Source organism: Alosa alosa, chromosome 3, assembly GCF_017589495.1.
Source record: "Alosa alosa isolate M-15738 ecotype Scorff River chromosome 3, AALO_Geno_1.1, whole genome shotgun sequence".
Taxonomy (NCBI): Eukaryota; Metazoa; Chordata; class Actinopteri; order Clupeiformes; family Clupeidae; genus Alosa; species Alosa alosa.
In genome coordinates, this window is record NC_063191.1 from 32,764,119 (window position 1) to 32,784,912 (window position 20,794).

The 20,794-nt window shown below is 44.2% G+C and overlaps 2 protein-coding genes across 6 annotated transcripts; one reads left to right on the top strand and one right to left on the bottom strand.

Moving 5' to 3' along the window:
• Positions 1–593: 593 nt before the first annotated feature.
• On the bottom strand, positions 594–6,713 carry nup35 (nucleoporin 35). Of its 3 annotated transcripts, none has more exons than XM_048239795.1 (9): positions 6,555–6,713; positions 5,819–5,989; positions 5,594–5,721; positions 5,448–5,502; positions 5,216–5,270; positions 4,795–4,864; positions 4,051–4,179; positions 2,944–3,102; positions 594–1,701 (listed from the first exon to the last, which is right to left on the bottom strand). In XM_048239795.1, exons 1-9 carry the CDS (start codon positions 6,565–6,567, stop codon positions 1,624–1,626), a joined length of 858 nt encoding a protein of 285 aa, XP_048095752.1. In that variant the 5' UTR covers positions 6,568–6,713; the 3' UTR covers positions 594–1,623. The 3 variants fall into 3 exon arrangements, with proteins under 3 accessions (XP_048095752.1, XP_048095751.1, XP_048095750.1); XM_048239794.1 differs by having other exon boundaries at positions 5,216–5,357; positions 5,819–5,986; positions 6,555–6,710; XM_048239793.1 differs by having other exon boundaries at positions 5,216–5,357; positions 6,555–6,709.
• dnajc10 (DnaJ (Hsp40) homolog, subfamily C, member 10) lies at positions 5,502–20,267 on the top strand. 3 transcript variants are annotated; one of them, XR_007193195.1, is made up of 24 exons: positions 7,066–7,302; positions 7,808–8,127; positions 8,222–8,384; positions 8,488–8,535; positions 8,712–8,794; positions 8,915–9,046; positions 9,142–9,235; positions 9,430–9,507; positions 9,631–9,674; positions 9,788–9,919; positions 10,301–10,390; positions 10,552–10,662; positions 11,019–11,133; positions 11,276–11,403; positions 11,989–12,105; positions 12,915–13,016; positions 13,152–13,307; positions 17,093–17,226; positions 17,329–17,382; positions 17,519–17,666; positions 17,921–18,043; positions 18,519–18,635; positions 19,183–19,275; positions 19,726–20,267. XR_007193195.1 is itself a non-coding variant. In XM_048239792.1 (23 exons), the coding sequence occupies exons 2-23, from the start codon at positions 7,909–7,911 to the stop codon at positions 19,192–19,194; spliced, it is 2,400 nt and encodes a 799-aa protein (XP_048095749.1). In that variant the 5' UTR covers positions 5,502–5,521; positions 7,808–7,908; the 3' UTR covers positions 19,195–20,267. The 3 variants fall into 3 exon arrangements, 2 of the variants coding, with proteins under 2 accessions (XP_048095749.1, XP_048095747.1); XM_048239792.1 differs by lacking the exon at positions 7,066–7,302 and adding an exon at positions 5,502–5,521 and having other exon boundaries at positions 19,183–20,267; XM_048239790.1 differs by having other exon boundaries at positions 19,183–20,267.
• Positions 20,268–20,794: the final 527 nt, after the last annotated feature.

A 20,794-nucleotide genomic window follows, 5' to 3' on the forward strand; every position in this document is an offset into this window, starting at 1 on the left:
ATCCAGGACTCAGTGAAACACACTGCTGAGACAGTGAGTAAGCCTCTCGTGTAATGACTCCACTGTGATGGTCAACATAAAGCAACTCGGCTCAGGATTGCGACTGACTGAAGCTCAGCTAGAGTGGAGGTCTCTCTAAACCCAGTAGCCAACACATCAGAAATCAAGTCAGACCAGCCAGTTATCCTGTGTGTAATTAAGGATCATTATAGGAAATCACCATGGAAAAAGACTTGCCTTTTAGCATGGCTAAGCTTTGTCTTCAGATAGACAGACAGAAAGACACACACACACACACACAGCAATCAGCGGGCTCGTTAGTGGATCTTTAATTGAGCATTTTAAGTGAAGACTTCAGCACTTCCAGTCTGCACTTAACCGCCACCTGGCAGTCTAATCAGCTCGGCATTCAGCCCCTGACTCACTCTCCTCCTGCAGCTGCAGTAGCACCCCTTCACACCTACAACCTCATCACTCTTTCTGTCACAGCCAATCAATTGTGGCAACCTGCACAATGAACAGCCTTCACGCACAAAACAAACTAATAACTGGAGATTTCAAGTGGTGCACAGACCGAGGACGACAGAGGCGCGTGAAGTTATCAGAGAAAACAATCCTGTTTATTTATTGTTATGACAAGAAAGGGGTAAGTTAAAAAAAAAAAAAAAAAAAAAAAAAAAACAAAAAAAAAGCACAGTATTTGAATGGGGTGAAGGGTCATGAACACACTGATAACTGCCTTTCTTTCAATCAAGACATCATTCAAACAGTGAAGGGAAGGAATTTACATTTTCTCTCTGTACAATATTGTTGGAGTTTTTTTTTGGCCAGCACACACCCTTTTAAAAACTGATTTTGTCTTTTGCTATATTTGTATAAAAAATGTCTATCAAACCCTACAACCTAAAACAACCCCACACAATAAATGAAAGCTCCTTTCAAACTTGTTTTCAATGTAAGGCTTGGATCTCAAGAAGGACAGTCTTTCAGAAAGCTGTCCAATGTCTCTGGTCAAAGGACTCAAAACCAATACCATTACAGCCACTTAAAACGTCAATCACAGCAGACTGACATTTCAACCTCATCTATGGCCATGTAGGAATATTTCATCACTGAGTTAGTGCGCTGTTAAAACATAGCACCCTGATTATTTGCTAGAAAAGACTGAATATGTTAAGCACAACTTCAGGCCAAAGAAATGTAGGCTCTTACATATTCAAGAATCTGAAATGAATCATTCGCAGATAACTGCCAGTGCATAATTAACTAATAGACTTAGGACAGCCCTGCAGTGTTGCAAACTTCAAGCCAACAGATCTTTTTAAAGACATCACAGCAGTCTCTTTTTGTGTTTGTGACAGTTATCAAGACATAATCAAGAGCTTTGTAGCACTCCAACCCCCCGTAGACGGTGTTTCCTCCAAGAGCATTCTGAACCCAAAAATACCTAGAGACTTGTTTAAAGTCATTCACCTGATAAAGTGCTTTTGCTTTCACCCCACGTATTGTGTTCTCATTGTCCAGGTGCCCAGTCCCAAGCCCTTAGTTGGGCCACTGAAGGCTAGTAGCTAGTAGTAGTGGCGGCGGTGGTCAAGTCCTAACGTTACACAGAAAGGCAGACGCTCACCAGCCGAACATGTACTCCATGGCTTTGGACACAAAAGTATCGTCTTTTCTTGGGGTCTGTCGGTCCGCAACAACCTATAGACAGAACATACATTTATGAGACAGGTCTTGAGAGGGTAGTTCATACATATCAGCAAAGTACAGTGAATGCATTCAACACAAGCTTCCAGTGTGAGGTGAATCTTTGACGGTCATTGTGCTTTGCTGAATCAATTAGGGGCAATACCTTCAAAGTCAATAGATGCAGAGCCAATAGAAGAGTTGCTTACTGCAGAATACAATCTGCACTCATTTCATTTGTGTATTGCACCACACACACACCCCTCCCCACTAGGGGTCGACCAATTATCGGCCGGGCCGATTATTAGGGCCGATATTTAGCATTTTTATAATAATCGGTATCGGTCATTTTTCCCACCGATAAGCCGATATTGAAATGGATAAAGAATGAAACGTGCTACTTTGTCTGTAAAGCATCTCTCACTCCCTGCATTTGCTAATCTGTGGTCGAGAGCATTTGTCCCGCCCACTACACAGTCTGATTTGTTAGTTAGCACGAATGCAGCCAATCAGGACTTTGACTGAACACATTGAAAGTTTAGGATTCTCACTGAGGCAGACTGACTGGGATTAAGCTGTACGGAGCTATTTTTCGAAGGTAGCCTAAGGAAGGTATCTTACATTGCTGAAGTTGCAATGAATCACAATCATCTACACTGAAGTTACAAAAACACCACTTTGTAAGCTATTGTCTCTTTGATCCGGATCAATAAGTAAAGCACCCACTTCCTTCATTTAGCGAATTCCCGATTGAGGCACGTTAGTGATATGCTGTTTGCTGAAGTTGCAATGCTGTTTGCTGAAGTTGCAATGAATCACAATCATCTACACTAAAGTTACAAAAACATCACTTTGTAAGCTAATTTCTCTTTGATCCGGCTCAATAAGTAAAGCACCCACTTCCTTCATTTAGCGAATTCCCGATTGATGCACGTTAGTTCATCGTTAGTATGCCGTTTAGCCTACTAGTTACAAACTCGGGTGTGCACATCGCGAGTTCTTTGCCTCCGCCTCGTCCATTAATTGTGAATAACGGGACACCTTGGCGGACGTTATCCCTTAGGCCCTCTACCCTCCTTTTTGACAACATATCGGTTTTACATATCGGTTATCGGCCTCCTGTTTTGGTAATAATTGATATCGGCCCTGAAAAAAACACATCAGTCGATCCCTACTCCCCACACACACAAACTAGTCCCAAGCTCCATGCTCCACTCCACTTATGTGTTCGAGCTCCATTCCAAGGCTGTGTTGTACCTGGTAATCGCTGCTGGAGGCCTTGTAGGCAGCGCTGAGGGGCCTCATAGCGGAGCGGGGGGTGGAGACGGGATGGCTGGGGGTGCCGTTGGCCTTCGCCGGGGTGCTAAACACAGAGGCCGAGGAGCTGCCCCGCTCAGCAGAACCTTCCATCACATTCTGCACAGGGAGCAACAAAACACATACACACACGCTCAATATGTGAGAAGAGGGAGGGGAACAAACAAACACAGACAAACATGCAAATGCTTGTAACCCAAGGTGCTGACTATGACGCATGAATCAATATGAGTCACGCAGTTCAATATTGGTCATGCAGTGACGAGCACTTTTATACTGTTTGAACTGTATGAAACTGGTTTTTATTATCTGAGAGTTTTACCCAAGTGACAGCATGAACAAGAAAACTACTTTGCAGTGCTTATACAACCCTTGAAACTCATTCAATAACTTTGACAGAATATCAAAATACCAGTACCAACAACCATACTAACATACTGATACTAGTTATTGTAAGGCTGCTTAAAGTAAAAAGATATGAAAACATACAGAGATATGCATATAGACTGAGAGAAAGTGGAATACAGTATGTCCATTATTCCAATATGTGGTTTAATGTTCTGCATTTCTCATTAGTGGGTCACTTTGACACTAAAAGTATGATTCTATGTAATGACTATGATTATCTGCATGTATCTGTACTGTCCCTGTGTATATCTGTGTGTGACTGTACTTAGAGATAAGCGGGAATATTATGACTGTGCAGTGTTTCACTGTTCTGCATGGCTGCGTCAGTAGCTATCTGCTCCGGATTGCCAGGTTCCACTAATCAGATTCGGTGTAGTCCACGTGAGATGGGATGACCAACGCCATCTCCCGTCAGCCTGGAAGTATACTTAAACCGTAACTATTTCCTTGTCTAGTTAGAGCAGCTGATAGATCTTTAGGTGAAGTCATGCTGTCTCTCCCTTGATGCGCATTATTGTAAATAAACTGTTCCTGATTTTTCATACTATTGATCTGACTGGGTCTCTATTCATCTGTGGTATCAAAATCACCATCAAGACACAGGAACAACCACAACATGTCTGATTAAAAGTGGCCCACCTTATCAATACAAGGCTTTACACCAATCATAATGGCCTCGCCAAAAATCCTTCCATCTTTACTGAGTGCTTTCCTTGCTTGGAGTTTGGACTGATACTGAATGTGCATCCAGTTGCCGGTGTTGGACATCTGTAATTGAAGACACACAGACATCTGGTAAAATGAGCAGTTGGCACTGATTTTGGTTGTCAAATCAAATGAAATAAAGCTCAGCCTAGACTCTGGGAAATCATCTGTCAAAACATTTAAATGTGGATATCCTTCAGTGAAAAAACAAGTCATTTCCCCAGTTTTGTTTTAAAACTATTTATTTATCTATTTCTACAGTTATCCATGTGTACAGTACAGAACAGTACATAATATAGAAATATAGTCTGGCTCGTTTCCCGAATCCCACCCCATCCCTCTCTCCCACTCACATGGCAGAATATATTATATAATATATATATAAATATAGTGTGTGTTATTTCATTAGGCTATTGACTGAATTGGCATTGTTTGTTTATTATTGCTAGTCTCCTTAATATAGTCTGACCAACATCTTAAATTGTTCCCTGTTAAATTTAAGTATTATATTGTTTTGTATTTCGCTTTGGACAAAAGCATCTGCCAAATCCCATAACCATGCATATTTTTTTGTTTATATATATATATATATATATATATATATATATATATAAAATCTGTAATATATACAATACATATACAGGGATTATGCATTAACAAATAGACCAGGGTTCTCACCACATGTTTCAGAACGTTCCCATACTGAGCAAACTGTAAAAGAATGTAGGAGGCAGAAGCAGGAGGAAACCTGTGTAAAAAGGAAGAAAATCATGTAGAAATGCATTACCGGACACTTCATAACAACTCCAAAGTAAAACCTATACCAAACACAGATGAAGATCAAACAACAGTGTACTGTGCACTGTATAAAGCCAAAACCTATTTGCTATTGTGGTCTTGAGAGCAATACTGGATTGACAAGCGTGGGAATGCTCCTAACTGGGAATATGTCCATGAGGACATGAAAAACTAACAGGATGATTCTACACACCTCTTTCAAGCCGCTTCATAAACCTCACATAACAAGCATATCCTACTCACATGGTCTATGAAACTTACTGTATACCATACTGAAAAGCCATGCCGCCAAAACACTTACCCAAATACAGTGACCCATGTGTCATCAAGCTGGTCCTCAGACGAAAGTGCATCACCTTGAGTGAAAAAGGGGTCAATCTGTGCTGGAGAAAGTACGGACTTCCTCTGTTGGCTTAAACTGGCGGGACTAAACACACTAGAGACTATGAAAGACACACATACGTAGGGGTTAGGTCTACAAGACAGGGTAGCAAAGAAACAATCTGCTAATACAACGATGCTAAGAGGCTCACCTGTTCCTGGGGTTCCTGGAAAACTTGGCAAAGGAGACTGCAAGACAGAAAATGGCTGTGGAAGACAACAAAAGGTATGAGCAGTTTTCAGGCACAACTTTTTCAGATTCTGTTTGAAATCAGAATTGTGGTAAAGATGTACTCACTTGTCTCCGTGCACTGAGAGGGGACATGCCAACCCCTGGGCTGGCTAGGTCGTCATATATACTTCTGACTGGAGGTGCCCCACTCTTGTCTTTGGGAGTAGGGACCACAGGCTGAGGTGGAGAGCCTCCTATTGTACAGAGGAGTTCAAATCAATCAACACACTGCTCGTTAGTAATAGTAGGCCTAACGTTACATGACTGATATCAGGAGCATATTTTCCATACCTGCCATAAGAGGCGATCTCGTCTCGGTTCCAACACCGCTGACCCCAAAAGTGCGAGGCTGGGGTGTGACAGGTGCTGGCAGGTCTCCCATCAGAAACCCGGGTAAAAACTGGGCGCCTGTTCCGGGCTTGGGGGAAGTGGGTGAGCCAAGCGTCATTGGTTCTGTGCCTACTTCAGTAAACAATGGCATCAAATTAGTCGCCTACCAATAAACGACATTTCATATACTGGCCAGATATCGCTAAACGTTCATTCTCTTGTTCATGATCTAAATGTATATGACTAAGTGGAAATTCAGCTGACACATAGACAGTCCAACACTTGTAGTTAGCTTTTAGCTTGCTAGCAAGGCGTCTACATTCACATAACGTTAGGCAGTTAACCTAGAACTAGCTAGAACCTAGAAGCAATGACTTCGGGCTAACTGAGGTAAGTTAACGTTAGAGAGTATTTCAACATTGCGCTAACGTTTACTTATAGGCCTCGGACCGATTTGTTTTAATCATGTTCAAGGTTTCTGTAATTGAATCAACAATCGTTCTATTCATCTTTTCTGGACGTGGTTAGGTTAATATTGTACCGGCTATGAGGCTAGCTAGATAACTCCATCTGAAACTTGGTGGTTCTGCTAGCTGCTTGCTAGCTAGTTAGCAATCTAGTTAGCTTGTCACCACTGTCAACTAGCGATCTTGGTACCAAAACACTTTTCTTTCAAACTGATTAGCAATCTACCAACCTTGAAATTCCATAGCTTGAGACAAAGACGAGTGACAATCTAAAATCCCCGGGAACTAACGTGGGACCTGCTCTGTCTTCTTCTCTGGTGCAGAATTTTCAAATAATGGCGGAAATTGCGCGTGCTGAAAAAATCACGGGGGTGCGGCGTACACACGTTACGCAGCGAACCAAACGCAACTGGGCACGTAACGTGAAATCTGCATAATAAAATCATTGAAAACAGAAAGCATACAATGTCGCTTGTTTACGATTTCATTGAACCTAAATGGAACACATGCATTGGCGTTATATTTATTGATAATTAACCGATCAGTTCGTATCTAATATCAGTCGATACTACAAGCTTGACTGTGTTGCTCCATGTTTGATAAACAGATGGACACTGCAGCGCAAATGTTCAGAACATATTCATCCTCTGTTAAATCTGTTCAATGTCATTATTAGATAAGAATATGATCTGAGTTTGTAATTGGCTTATTTTGCAAATTGGGGGAAACGTGGCGAGTCCTGAGCGTCTCTAGTCTACGTCATGTCATATGGTGGCATTTCGTTCACACACGCAACTTTGGATAGGCAGGAACCACCGGCGTTTAACATAGCCAATAAACCTTATCAAGCGTCAGCAGTTGTACTGCTCCCGGATTTAAACCCGGATAGAAGTCTGGTTCATCATAAGGATATTGGTTGAATAGCATTAAGTTGCATTACTCATTTAAGAATTTTAGGAGCTTCTTGAGGTGTTAAAGGTGAATGTGCATGCCTTATTGTTAACAGTGTTAGCTAGCTTGCTAGATTGAAAAGTTAGCCCATGTTAGCCAGCCAATTATCGTTACCTAACATAACTTTGAGCAATGTTTGCATATTCGGTTTTGGAGCTGTAATGGTAAAGCGTAATGTCTGGCTGTACATTTAAAGCATTCCAATGCCTCTGTTTCTCACTCATTGTTCTGCTAAGGGGCTAATTCCTCTAAGTTGGGCGTTACGATATCATACCTTTGACGCTGAATAGGTTAACCACTGTTGCTGATGTTAATGTGATTTGTGATATATCAAGGGTTGCTATTTGGATTTAGGAAGCAGAGGTTGGTCAGTTAACGCCAGTCCTGTCCTGAAAAATCACTGTTAATGTAAATACTTACAAATAAGTTGTTAGGACTGTGTTTGATCAACTGTTTTTGTGCGACAACTTATATCGTATCGTATGTCTGTTTTTAAACTGTTTTTTTTTTCTTCTTTTTTTCATTCTACCAGGAAATCTAAAATACGGTGTTTCTTCAGGATACACTTCCTGAAGATGAACGAGTTTGAGATACACAAAGTTTGAGTCTGAGTCGTTTGTGAAGACTGCAAAGATGAACAGCAAGCAGATAAGCCGCCAGCAGTTCCAGTTAAGTCCGACATCCTGGAGCAGAGTGCTGCTTGTATCTTGCATTGTACTATGCCTCGTTGCTACAATTTCGTCTGATGAGGATTATTATAAATTACTTGGTGTATCCAAAGAAGCAAGTACTAGAGAGATTCGACAGGCTTTCAAGAAGCTAGCCCTCACCATGCACCCTGACAAAAATCCAGTAAGTGTATGCCTAGGCTAATTTAGTAATTGATAAGATGATCCCGTCTGTTTAGGCCTAGTTGTTGTATTCATAACGTGGTCCATTCCCACAGAATGATGAAACTGCCCATGATAAGTTCCTGAAGATCAACCGTGCTTATGAGGTGCTGAAGGATGAGGACCTGAGGAAGAAGTATGACAAGTACGGAGAGAAGGGACTGGACGAGCAACAGGGGGGACGATATGAAAGCTGGAACTTTTACAGATACGATTTTGGTAATTTCACCAGGAGACATCCTCTCTCAGAGAATGCCAGATAATGGGTAGGAATGGGGTATTGTGTGACACAATTGCATCTTTCTGTATGTGCACTTTGCAGGTATCTATGATGATGATCTGGAGATCATCACTTTAGACAGAGACTTCGGTAAGTTCTTTCTCACCTCCCCATCTCATATATCTATTATGTGAGTTCATATTCTTACGAGATATTTGGCCTTCACGCCCAAAAGCTAAAGAAATGCAAGAGAGAGATTTCACCTGAATGTGAATTCATCATCCCTGCTGCTTTGTCTGTCGTGCTTCCTTGTTTTATTTTTTCAGATGCGGCTGTCAGTTCTGGGGAGCTGTGGTTCGTAAATTTCTACTTCCCTCGTTGTTCCCACTGCCATGATCTAGCCCCCACGGTGAGAATGAATTGAGATGTGTTGTTTGAGATGTTCAGGGCATGTATTCACATGCTGACTCTATATTGTTTATTTGAATGTGTTGTTTGCATTAATTCACATGTACTGCCGCCTCTACAGTGGAGGGAGTTTGCCAAAGAAATGGATGGAGTCATTAGGATCGGTGCTGTAAACTGTGGCGATAATGGGAGACTCTGCCGCAGCAAAGGCGTCAACAGCTATCCTAGCCTTTACATATTCAAAGCTGGAATGGTGAGAGTGAAGCACATTATACGGGGTGTTCAAGTGGAGTTCTTTCATTTTGTGGTGAGGATTTTCATTTGATGAGATGCTCTTCTTCCAAACAGAATGCCGAGAAGTACTTTGGAGACCGGTCGAAAGAGAGCTTGACTAAGTTTGCCATGCAGTTTGTGAAGAGCAGAGTCACTGAGCTTTGGCAAGGTGAGCACAAGCAAGCTGTCTGTTTGCGTGCCCGTGCTTTCTGGGTGTCAGAGTTTGTATCTGTATATTCCCCACTCGTAAATTTACATCAAATGCTTGATAAATGTCAACGTTTTCATCTGATAAGTATCTGAGTATAGTGTTCTCGGTGTCTTGCTTGTCTAACCTCAAGGGGCTTTAATTTCCTTTCGCAGGAAACATCTTCAATGAGATCGACCGTGCATTTGCAGCCCGAATAGGGTGGCTGATTACTTTTTGTGCAGACACGGGAGGTAAGAAAGTCTCAGATGTAAGGCACAGTGCACTGAAAATGTCAACAGTACCAAAAACCATCTTAGCAGGTATTCCACATGTAACGCTGTCACAATGGCCGTTTGTGCATATTTCTTCTGCAGATTGCCTAGAGTCTCAAACAAGGCAGAAATTAGCTGGAATGTTGGTAAGTGGCACGAGACCATCGAACTATTTGACTATTATTGAAGTGGTGATTCTGGTTTGTGCGCTGAGAATTCAGAAACAAGTTTCCCTTGTTTGCGTTTCTGCTCACTGCAGGAGGGTCTAGTTCATGTTGGCTGGATGGACTGCTCCACACAGGCCGAGCTGTGTGAGAGCTTCGAGGTGACCTCGAGCACAACAGCATTTTTCCCGCCTGGAAGCATGCTGAAAGACAAAGGCAGTGTGCTGGTAAGGACTGTTTTGTCTGTTTATTGATGCATCTGGGTAGCTAGTTTTAACACCTAAGGCTCAACCGGATGAGAAAAAAAATCCACTGACGTGGCGCTGCTACAAATGGTTGAGTACCTTAAAAGGTAACATGTAGACTGCTTTTGCATGCCTACTTTTGTTTCAGCCTTTTATTTGGTTTTAAAATGTTGTGACTCTAGCAATCATCTTAAAATGTAGGTAAAACCAATGCCATGGCTGACAATGCCAAAATATTTACAAGTGTTTCACTTGTCCCTTTGATTGAGCCTGTAAAGCTCTTAAAAATGTCCAAGGCCCAAAGTGAAGAATGTGTACAGCACGCACAGATGTAGTCACTCACCATGTTCAATCTGTGCACAGTATCTCCAGAGTTTGGACGCGAGGGAGATTTATGCCCAGGTGCTGCAGCATCTCCCCGACCTTGAGACCCTCTCAAAGGATTCTTTTGAGGTGACAATCTCTTTCACTCTCTTTCTTTTCATTATTCTTCTTTTACTCTTTTCATGTGTCTTTCACGAGTAGCTTGTCCTCATGCACAGGGCCACAGTGAAAATGTTTGATTTGTGAATTAGCCTTCTGAGTCATTTGCAATCTGTTTTCATGATTGATAGGCAAAGCTGGCCCATCATCGTTGGCTGGTTAGCTTCACATTTGGACAGACTGGGTTGGCCTCTCATGAATACAAGAAGCTAAATGCTCTTCTGAAAGATGATCATATTCAGGTAAATGAAATATTAAATAAGTAAATAAATATTTGGTTGAAATATATGAGTGAACTGAACGCTGTATATTCATACACACACACACACACACACACACACAGAATATTTAGAGAAGTTGCATAAAGGTGCTATGTAAGAGTTTTCTGTTTCCATGGAAGCAGATGTGCTGAAAATGTGTGTATTAATAGTTCACTGTTATTGATGTTACCTCAGATCTAAATGTCATTGTATCTGTCATGTATTTATGGAGAATAACAGGTTGTTTGTGGAGATAGCTGTTTCCGTGATTTATGTTAAGTGTTAACTGTATGGGAGGGTGATTTAATTATTAAACGGTGACTATTGACTCTGCACAGGTCGGTAAGGTCGACTGCCTCGCTGAGGCGGAGCTGTGCAGTTCCATTTACATTCAGAAGCCCAGCATCGCCGTCTTCAAAGGCCTTGGCATCCATGACTTCGAGATTCACCATGGTGAGAAGATGCTGTCCCTTTTAGCAGTCATAGCGACCATAAAACCGGATAGGCAGGGTCTTAGCTTGTGTCATGCACATGTTGTTGTGTTTTTTTTCCCATGACTACGGCCAGCTTAGCGCTAATGCTTTCCGCTTCATAGGCAAGGATGTGCTGTACAACATTGTGGCCTTCGCCAAGGAGAGCGTGAAGGCCCACGTCACCACACTGAGACCAGAGAACTTCCCCAGCCACGAGAAGGAGCCCTGGCTGGTGGACTTCTTTGCCCCCGTGAGTCTCACATGTCTAATGACTATTTTTCTGTAACAGTAAGGGTGAATTCTTATTTGAGTATAAGTATAAGTATATATACTCTTTTGATCCCGTGAGGGAAATTTGGTCTCTGCATTTATCCCATTCCGTGAATTAGTGAAACACACTCGGTACACAGTGAACACACAGTGAGGTGAAGCACACACTAATCCCGGCGCAGTGAGCTGCCTGCAACAACAGCGCTCGGGGAGCAGTGAGGGGTTAGGTGCCTTGCTCAAGGGCACTTCAGCCATGCCTACTGGTCGGGGTTCGAACCGGCAACCCTCCGGTTACAAGTCCGAAGCGCTAACCAGTAGGCCACGGCTGCCCCTCAAGAGTGTTGAGTGTTTCAGCACTTAGCAAGGGTGATGCCACTATGTGCGTATTTACTTAGTGAGTCCTTGGATTACTGTGTAGTCTCTTGGGATTGGGTTGGGTTTGATGTCAGTGCTGGTCTCTTTGGAGGAATCTGCCAAGCTTGTGGAAACATTACTGTTGGTTGCAGTGCCAGACAAGATCTTGTTTGAGTGTGCACATTTGACTCACGTGTTTGTCCCCCTGCAGTGGTGTCCTCCTTGCCGCGCTCTGCTGCCTGAACTGAGGAAGGCCTCCATTCAGCTGGCGGGCCAGCTCAAGTTTGGGACGCTGGACTGCACCATTCACGATGGACTATGCAGCACGGTGAGTGTGAGGACGCGAGAGCCACTGCCAGCCTCCCAGTTCAAGCTCAACTTCCAGTAAACACAGAGCTTGATCACGACACGGCTTTCCAGAATCTCATGTGTTTTTTTTGTTTTTGTGTGGGCGGTTGTATTTTGGGAAACATTTGTTTAGCCAATAGCGATGTGAGCTGTAAACCAGGGGCCACAAATGACCACCCCTTGTGATAGAATGAGCAGCGATTTGTTGTGGGTCGCCTCTGGTTAACCCCCCCCCCCCAAACAACCCTCCACACCCAACCACCTGCTGCCCTGCAAGGGAGAGTGAGTGATTGATTGAGTCATCTCTGTGCCTTTGTGATGGTGAGCTTGGTGGGTGGTTGAGGTGGGGGTGAATGGAGGCAGGTTGGAGCAGTTTGTGATAGTGGCGGCCGGCCTTCTGCTCGGCCCCAGCCTGAGAGCACAGGCACAGATGGCCACACGATCAGGCCGAGGAGCTGGGGGAACACGCCGGAAGCCGCGGCGAGATAATTGAACTGCAAACTGATGGGCTTCTGTAGTCAGTGTTGTGTTGTTTTTTTTTTATTCATATAAATAGTATAATAATAAATTTCGAGGCGTCTGGTAATTGCAGCCTTCATTTACTAGTGAATGGCTCCTGTCGTGATGGTTAATTGTATATTAATACCGTAAACAGATCCGGTGTTTAACGCCTCCCTGTGAGAATGTGTTTATGGGCTCCCCTATGGAGATAATGGGGAGAGTCACCGCAGTGATATTGGTCCGTGAAGTGTTGTTTTTGTTTTATTTTATTCATTTATTTGTTTGCAGTATAATATCCAAGCCTACCCAACCACCGTCATCTTCAACAAGACCAGCATCCACGAGTATGAGGGCCACCATTCGGCAGATGGCATCCTTGAGTTTATTGAGGCACTGAGGGCAAGATCTCTGTGGCTTCTGCCCTTGTGTTTGCAATGATGCCCTTTTCACTGATTAATGTCTGACTCAGTTTCCCACTACCCCATCCCTAACTCCTCTCCCTGTGGCCTATCTGTACCCACACAGGACTTGGTCAACCCAGTAGTGGTCACCCTGAACCCGGACACCTTCTCTGAGCTGGTGAAGAGGAGGAACTCTGACGAGCTGTGGATGGTGGACTTCTACGCTCCATGGTGTGGCCCCTGCCAGGCCCTGCTGCCTGAGTGGAGGAGAGTGGCAAGGGTGCGTATGGGAGAGGGGCAAGGGTGGGAGAGGGGCAAGGGTGCGTGTGGGAGAGGGGCAAGGGTGCGTGTGGGAGAGGGGCAAGGGTGCGTGTGGGAGAGGGGCAAGGGTGCGTGTGGGAGAGGGGCAAGGGTGCGTATGGGAGAGGGGCAAGGGTGGGAGAGGGGCAAGGGTGCGTATGGGAGAGGGGCAAGGGTGCGTATGGGAGAGGGGCAAGGGTGGGAGAGGGCAAGGGTGCGTTATGGGGAGAGGGGCAAGGGGTGCGTATGGGAGAGGGGGAGAGGGGCAAGGGTGCGTGTGGGAGAGGGGCAAGGGTGCGTATGGGAGAGGGGCAAGGGTGCGTATGGGAGAGGGGCAAGGGTGGGAGAGGGGCAAGGGTGGGAGAGGGGCAAGGGTGGGAGAGGGGCAAGGGTGCGTATGGGAGAGGGGCAAGGGTGCGTATGGGAGAGGGGCAAGGGTGGGAGAGGGGCAAGGGTGCGTGTGGGAGAGGGGCAAGGGTGCGTGTGGGAGAGGGGCAAGGGTGCGTGTGGGAGAGGGGCAAGGGTGCGTATGGGAGAGGGGCAAGGGTGCGTGTGGGAGAGGGGCAAGGGTGCGTGTGGGAGAGGGGCAAGGGTGCGTGTGGGAGAGGGGCAAGGGTGCGTATGGGAGAGGGGCAAGGGTGGGAGAGGGGCAAGGGTGGGAGAGGGGCAAGGGTGCGTGTGGGAGAGGGCAGGGTGCGTGTGGGAGAGGGGCAAGGGTGCGTGTGGGAGGGGCAAGGGTGCGTGTGGGAGAGGGGCAAGGGTGCGTGTGGGAGAGGGGCAAGGGTGCGTGTGGGAGAGGGGCAAGGGTGCGTGTGGGAGAGTGGGGGAGGGGGGCAAGGGTGCGTATGGGAGAGGGGCAAGGGTGCGTGTGGGAGAGGGGCAAGGGTGCGTGTGGGAGGGGCAAGGGTGCGTGTGGGAGGGGCAAGGGTGCGTGTGGGAGAGGGGCAAGGGTGCGTGTGGGAGAGGGGCAAGGGTGCGTATGGGAGAGGGGCAAGGGTGGGAGAGGGGCAAGGGTGCGTATGGGAGAGGGGCAAGGGTGGGAGAGGGGCAAGGGTGCGTGTGGGAGAGGGGCAAGGGTGCGTGTGGGAGAGGGGCAAGGGTGGGAGAGGGGCAAGGGTGCGTATGGGAGAGGGGCAGGGTGGGAGAGGGGGCAGGAAAGTGCGTATGGGAGAGGGGCAAGGGTGCGTATGGGAGAGGAGCAAGGGTGGGAGAGCGGGCAAGGGTGCGCATGGGAGAGGGCAAGGGTGGAGAGGGGCAAGGGTGCCAGGGAGAGGGCAAGGGTGCGGTGGGAGAGGGCAAGGGCATGCCGGTGGGAGAGGGGCAAGGGCCGCGGGAGAGGGGCAAGGGTAGGCATGGGAGAGGGGCAAGGGTGGAGAGAAGGGGTGCGAGATGGGAGAGGGGCAAGGGTGCGTATGGGAGAGGGGCAAGGGTGGGAGAGGGGCAAGGGTGCGTATGGGAGAGGGGCAAGGGTGCGTATGGGAGAGGGAACGGGCACAGAACTGGTGACACAGATGGAATAATGCATTTAGTCATAGAATTGGAAAGAGCAAGTTGGATATTCCAGTCCCTGATCAGGTTACCAAAAGACTGCCACTTTTGTTTATTTTAATGTAACTTATTGTCATGAAATGCACCTCTGCATTATTGGTGCACATTTGCAGTGATGGAAGAAATGGAATAGATTTTGTTATTTATATTGTATAAAATTGGTTTAACTGTTTACAACTGTAAAACACTTGTCTGCAACCAGACATTCTGAGGTGGGAAACAGTAAACCATGTAATTGTTTTGAGTTGATTCAGCCCAGAGGTCTATTTCACAAAAGCAGAATTACAAAATCCAAGATAAGAGAGAAAGTGAGGCTAGTGTTGTCTCGTCATCCTAGCTCAACATGTTTCATGAATGCCAAGTCAGGATGAGTAGGAGTGACTAGCTCAGGCCAGATGTAATTAATTCAGGATACATGCACATTCTCAGGTTTCCTCAGAAGAATGCATAGATTTCTTGGAATAACAAAGACACAGAAAATAGCATAATTCACACCAAGTGAGCAAATGCTTTTGATAGAAGGAAGTGAAGTGAATACTTTTTTATTGAGGTAAACAAGGTAACAAGGTAAACTATGCAGTATTGGCAATTTCCTTACCGTTTTCTTGGTTTTTGCTTCTTTTTCACTGGCTCTGTCATGACGAATGTCTGAGAAACTCCATCGCTACCTTTTTCTAGCCGGTGCCTGGCGTATATGTTTATTTGAATGCAGTAAAGCAATTCGTTACACTCGTTATACTTCCTGACACTGAGGCCGTCGGCCCGCCGGCCCACAGTTGCAAGGGTGGTTTTTCCGCTCACAGGCTCTAGAGGGAAGCGAGACGGCCACCATTCAACCCGTCATAAGTCATATAACCATTCCAATGACTCTGAAGCTGTTAAATGAAGGTAAATTAAGCTAAAAAACTTTCATATTAAGCTAACAAACCTGCATAGTGTGCCTTTTAAAACGGCGAGTGTAGACGTGGCAGACCAACTGAATGCAGATTTACGTGTGCACCCACCTGATCCACGTGTGAGTGTTTCCCCGTCTAGGAATGCTTTGTCATTGAAAAAAGAGCATGGCACTATAAAGGAATACATACAGTATGACACTATATGACTATACCATCTTTATCTCTAAATTATTTGAAAACACCTTTGAAAACTCCATGTCCAGTCAACCACTGCAGTAGGCTATTCTTCAAACATCTATCAACAAAAGAAGCAAGCAATGAATATACCGTTAATAATTATAAAATAACTATCCCAATTAAAATAATATCCCTAATATGTAAACTATTTATGGTGTCTACAAGTCAAAATGGCAAATAGTATGCATAGGTACATGGAATGAAATTTAAAAAACAAAACCAAAAAAAAACTAGCTGCATAGAATAAATCCCCATGGTAACATGTGTGCCTTTGCTTTTGTGAAACCAAATCAAGGCGAAATTCAGCCAGGATAACCAAAAAATCCCATCTTAATCTGCTCTAGGTTTTGTGAAATAGGTGTGCAGCTGGGTTGCTTAACTTCCTGTTTCTGTAAGTGTGTGTTTGTTGGCAAGTTGAGTTGGTTGACACAAGGCGTTTTCTGTGTTTGATGTTCTCCACCTTTGCAGATGTCTGTTAGAAGTTGATTCAGCTTCTATCAAGGACTGTTGTTGAGCAACTACCATGGTCTTTCTAAAAACATTGTTAAGAATAAAATAATTAAATTCAACTACGATGGTAATCATGGAGAGTGCTCAAATTAGTTTCTCTATTGTTTACCGATGGCAGCGCTTTAGATGAGTTAAAGGGGAACTTGGCAACTATTTCAACGTAATAAACCCGTTTAGAAACCATTTGGATGGTTAAATGACCTGTTCCGGTGAAAATGGTGACTTTTCCCGCTGCCCCTAGCGTCCCCAGGCGGAAAACCAACCATGCAACATTGAGACTACCGTCCCGGAAAGAGAAGTGAGAAACAAGAAACTCGTTTTAAATCGTGTTTCTTACCTTGTAACATCCACATTGTCTGCCGAACTTATGCTAACCGTTTTGCTAGCTTGTAAACAAATCCATGTGCTTTATCGTTACCTTTTCCCACAGTTTTGAAATAGCATAATGCACAATTTCTCCAGCAGAGGGGGAAATCCTGCCAAGTTTCCCTTTAATAAGTGATGTTTGTGTATGCTAATAGAACCATGAATGAATAAGAAAAACGGGTCAACTAAATTGTGTTTTCCCCCTCAGATGCTGAACGGGATGGTTAGCGTGGGCACAGTGGACTGTCAGAAGCACCACTCCTTCTGCCAGGGGGAGGGTGTCCGGGCCTATCCTGAGATCCGCCTTTACTCGCACGGCAGCAACCGCCGCGACCAGTACCAGTACGTGCCCCTGTTCTCCACTTACACAAACATGTTCAGAGGCCTAAGTGTGTGTAATGAGTCGGTTTAATTGTGTTTTTGTTCATTTCTTTTCAAAAACAGTAGTTACAATGGCTGGCACAGAGATGCACACTCTCTTCGCACTTGGGCAATGGGGTAATTAATTCAGTTTTATTTTATTATGTTGTGGCAAGTGCATGTGTTTGTTTACTAGTCCAGTCCTTCCCTCAGAAAGCCATTCATACCTAATAATGTCATGTAATACTAAGTGTCCCCTGCTCCTGTTCTACAGGTTCCTGCCCAGAGCGTCAGTGGACTTGTCCCCGGAGGACTTTAAGAACTATGTGCTGGGGGGTGCAGAGCACTGGGTGGTGGACTTTTACGCCCCATGGTGTGGGCCCTGCCAGCACTTCGCCCCCGAGTTTGAGTCTCTCGCACGGGTATGGCATCCTCTCTACTTCCCTCCCTCTTCCAACTCAAAACCTGCTATCATTTACCCACTGTAAAAGGCCACATGTCTCCCTGAGGCTAAGTGGCTAAGAAAAATGTCTTGTCTTGTCTCAGCATGTTGGCCGTGTCTGAGCTAGAAGGGATAGGGGGTGGGTGGGGGTGGGACACTGCAGTGTGAACCAGTGATTAGGTGGCTCTCTGCTAGGAGGGTGTCTGACATCTGGGTCTTTTGGGTGTTTTGCAGATGATGAAGGGCACAGTGAGAGCTGGGAAAGTGGACTGTCAGGCCCACTATCAGACCTGCCACAGCGCCGGAGTCAAGGCCTACCCGACCGTCCGCTTCTACCCACACCTGGGCACCAAGAGGGTGAGCTGCCATGTTAATGTCACATGCAATGTTCTGACTAGTCTCCAGCCAGTTTTTGATTTTTGCTAAATGTTTTTTGTAAACCTCCCAAGTAGTATTTGTATTTGTCACATACAACTGCTCTTTTGGTTCAGTTGTTTGTAATAATTACGGTAAGTTTGAAAAGGTTTTTTTTTTAAAAAAAATATATATTTTTTATTTTTTTAAACTGCTTTTTTGGCTCACTCCTCTGCCAATATTTGTATAATTGGCTGTAGTTTTTGCTCAGCCAGGCCTGCATTTTCATTGTAAATCCTCTTTTAGGACCCAGAAAAGCCCAAAATGGCCCCTGTTAGCTTTATTACCGACTGGCTGTGGCGTGGTGATTTTTTTTTTAAATTTATTTATTTTTTTTGTGGTGCTGCCAGTGTGCGTAGTGTAGCATCGCTAATCCACTATACCCCTCCTCTCCCCTCTGTGTGTGTTTCTCCGACAGCGGGACCAGGGCGGCGAGCACATCAACAGCCGCGACGCTGGCGTCATCGCCGACATTCTGCGGCAGCGCCTGCAGCAGCTATCGCCATGGTTACAGGACAAGTCTTCCAAACTCAAGGTATAAGCTTCTTACAGGATTTTTTTTTTTTTCATATTATTTTTAATTTTCTTTTTGCAATAACTGGTGGCTCCTTAAATCTAGGACTGTGTGCGGCGGAGCGCGGGTGTTATAAGTTTGTGTCAGGCCGCTACTCTCAGGGCTTAGCATGCTAATGAAGGAGATGACGAGCCAGTGCGGTGCTGGTGGAGGGGATGGGGCAGGGTGAAGTAAGGTGAAGACAAGTGGTGCTGGAGCTCTTTGAGCCTCATACTAGGGATAAAAATAAAGTGGGGAAAGTAAAGGCTCGTAAGCAGTTAGCAAAGTCTTGGATTTAAATGACTTGGTAAATATCACATTCACATCAAGAGCATTATTTATTTATTTTTTTTTTTTTCCTGACATTTTTACTAAGTTATGTTGTACAGCGCTTTCATTTTGCTAGGTCATTGGAGTAAGAGCTGTTGTGTAGCATGTGCTGAGTTCTTCTGTTCGTTTGGACATGTTGTTTTGAAGTGTACTGTATGTAATATTTTTTTAAACATTTGTCTTTTTTTACACTTTACAGGATGAACTATAAGACACCTAGGGACAGAATGGATTAGAGATGAAAAAAGGAAGTCACAGATGCACACATTCAAACAAAAGACTCTGCTCAGAGGTTTGTTTATGATTTACCGCAAAGGATCATGGGATAAGAATCCTCCATTTGACTTCTTGTCTGTTCCAACATCATCTGGGAGCAAGCTTTTCCTAGAATTGACACACCTCGCCTAGCAGAAGACGTCTCACCAAAAAAACCTTATTGGTTGAGGAAGAGGATGCCAGTGTTTCATACAATGCCTGTCCAAATCACTGGACATCTGTCCTTATAATCTGAATGTACTGTTTGATCATGTCGTGATATATTTATGAGTTTGTACAACAATGATGGGCAAAAGCTACTGTCATTTTTATCTGATAACTGTAAGTGTTTTTTTTTAAATCTGAGGATCTCAACTGGCTTTAGTGTTGTAATGAAGTTGAGAAGTGAATACTGTGTGTGAAAATGGAAAAATGAGATTTGTTACCATAATGCACAGAACTACACAACGTTTTTTTTTTTTTACAGGAACCACTATTTATTTGGCATGAAGAATCCAGAACACACCCCAGTGTGCCTAAGCTTATTAAAGGTTGTCTACCATAACGCTGGTTATTAAAATGTGACACCTCTATGTAGAAACATGTTAACATAAGCTATAGGCTACAGTCTTCTGTGTCACTTTTACAGAACACTCTTAGATATCACTTAGTTATTTCGGTTTACTTGCACAGAGCTTTTTAGTGAAAAAAAAAAAAAAAACATTTAAAAACAAAAATGTCTTGTGGTTATATTGAATTGGTCATCATGGCCATGTCTCTTCAGCCTAAATGCTTTTCAGTGAAGCATCAGTTCCTTGTCTGTTCCACTGGGGGGCAGTGCAGTATAATACTGCTTTTACTAGGACACACAGTATGATATAATGTGTGTTATTTTTAATTATGCCCTACCTTAAATTTGCCTACTGCAAGTGACATGTTAGGCTGGCCTTTTGAAGTTATCGAACACTTATTACAGTGCATGAAAATGCACTGTTCTGTTATCCGAAGTCTTCTTCTTCTTATTATTATTATTATTATTACAGTGCATGAAAATGCACTGTACTGTTCTTCCTAGGCTTCTTATTATTATTCCGCTTACCACTTTTTCCGCATGCAATTTCTCTTGAACAGTTTAACTTAGAAACTTCATTCAAACTTTGTAACGTAGGTCTTCAAACAGATCGGGTTGCTATGTCTTTTCAACTTTGAAACTTTTATACTTTTTAAACTATTAAAGAAAAACTTTTTAAAAATCCCCATAGACTTAACATTGCCGATTATGACATCATAATACGGCCATTAAGCAGTTAGAATCCTATGGCAGGTGGTCAGGCCACCTGCAGCCTCAGGCTTTAAGCATACAATCTGGGTCAATTAGGACTACACATCCTATTCAACTGTTTCCTCTGCCCAAAATTGTTTCAAAATAAAAGTCCTTACTACAATAATCCACTGTCAAACAATGTAACCCATTAAACTACTGAACTTTTTACATTCAACTTTTAAACGGTCTACTTTTAAACTATCTATCTATTAAACTAGCTGTCTATCAACAA

Coding starts and splice junctions, on each gene's coding strand:
- nup35 (XM_048239793.1), bottom strand. Junction 5,358..5,447: donor TCCAGGAACCCCAGGAACAG/GTGAGCCTCTTA, acceptor TGTCTTTCATAG/TCTCTAGTGTGTTTAGTCCC. Junction 4,865..5,215: donor ACATGGGTCACTGTATTTGG/GTAAGTGTTTTG, acceptor CTTTTTACACAG/GTTTCCTCCTGCTTCTGCCT.
- dnajc10 (XM_048239792.1), top strand. CDS start 7,909: ATGAACAGCAAGCAGATAAGCCGCCAGCAGTTCCAGTTAAGTCCGACA. Junction 8,128..8,221: donor TGCACCCTGACAAAAATCCA/GTAAGTGTATGC, acceptor CCATTCCCACAG/AATGATGAAACTGCCCATGA. Junction 8,795..8,914: donor GCCATGATCTAGCCCCCACG/GTGAGAATGAAT, acceptor CCGCCTCTACAG/TGGAGGGAGTTTGCCAAAGA.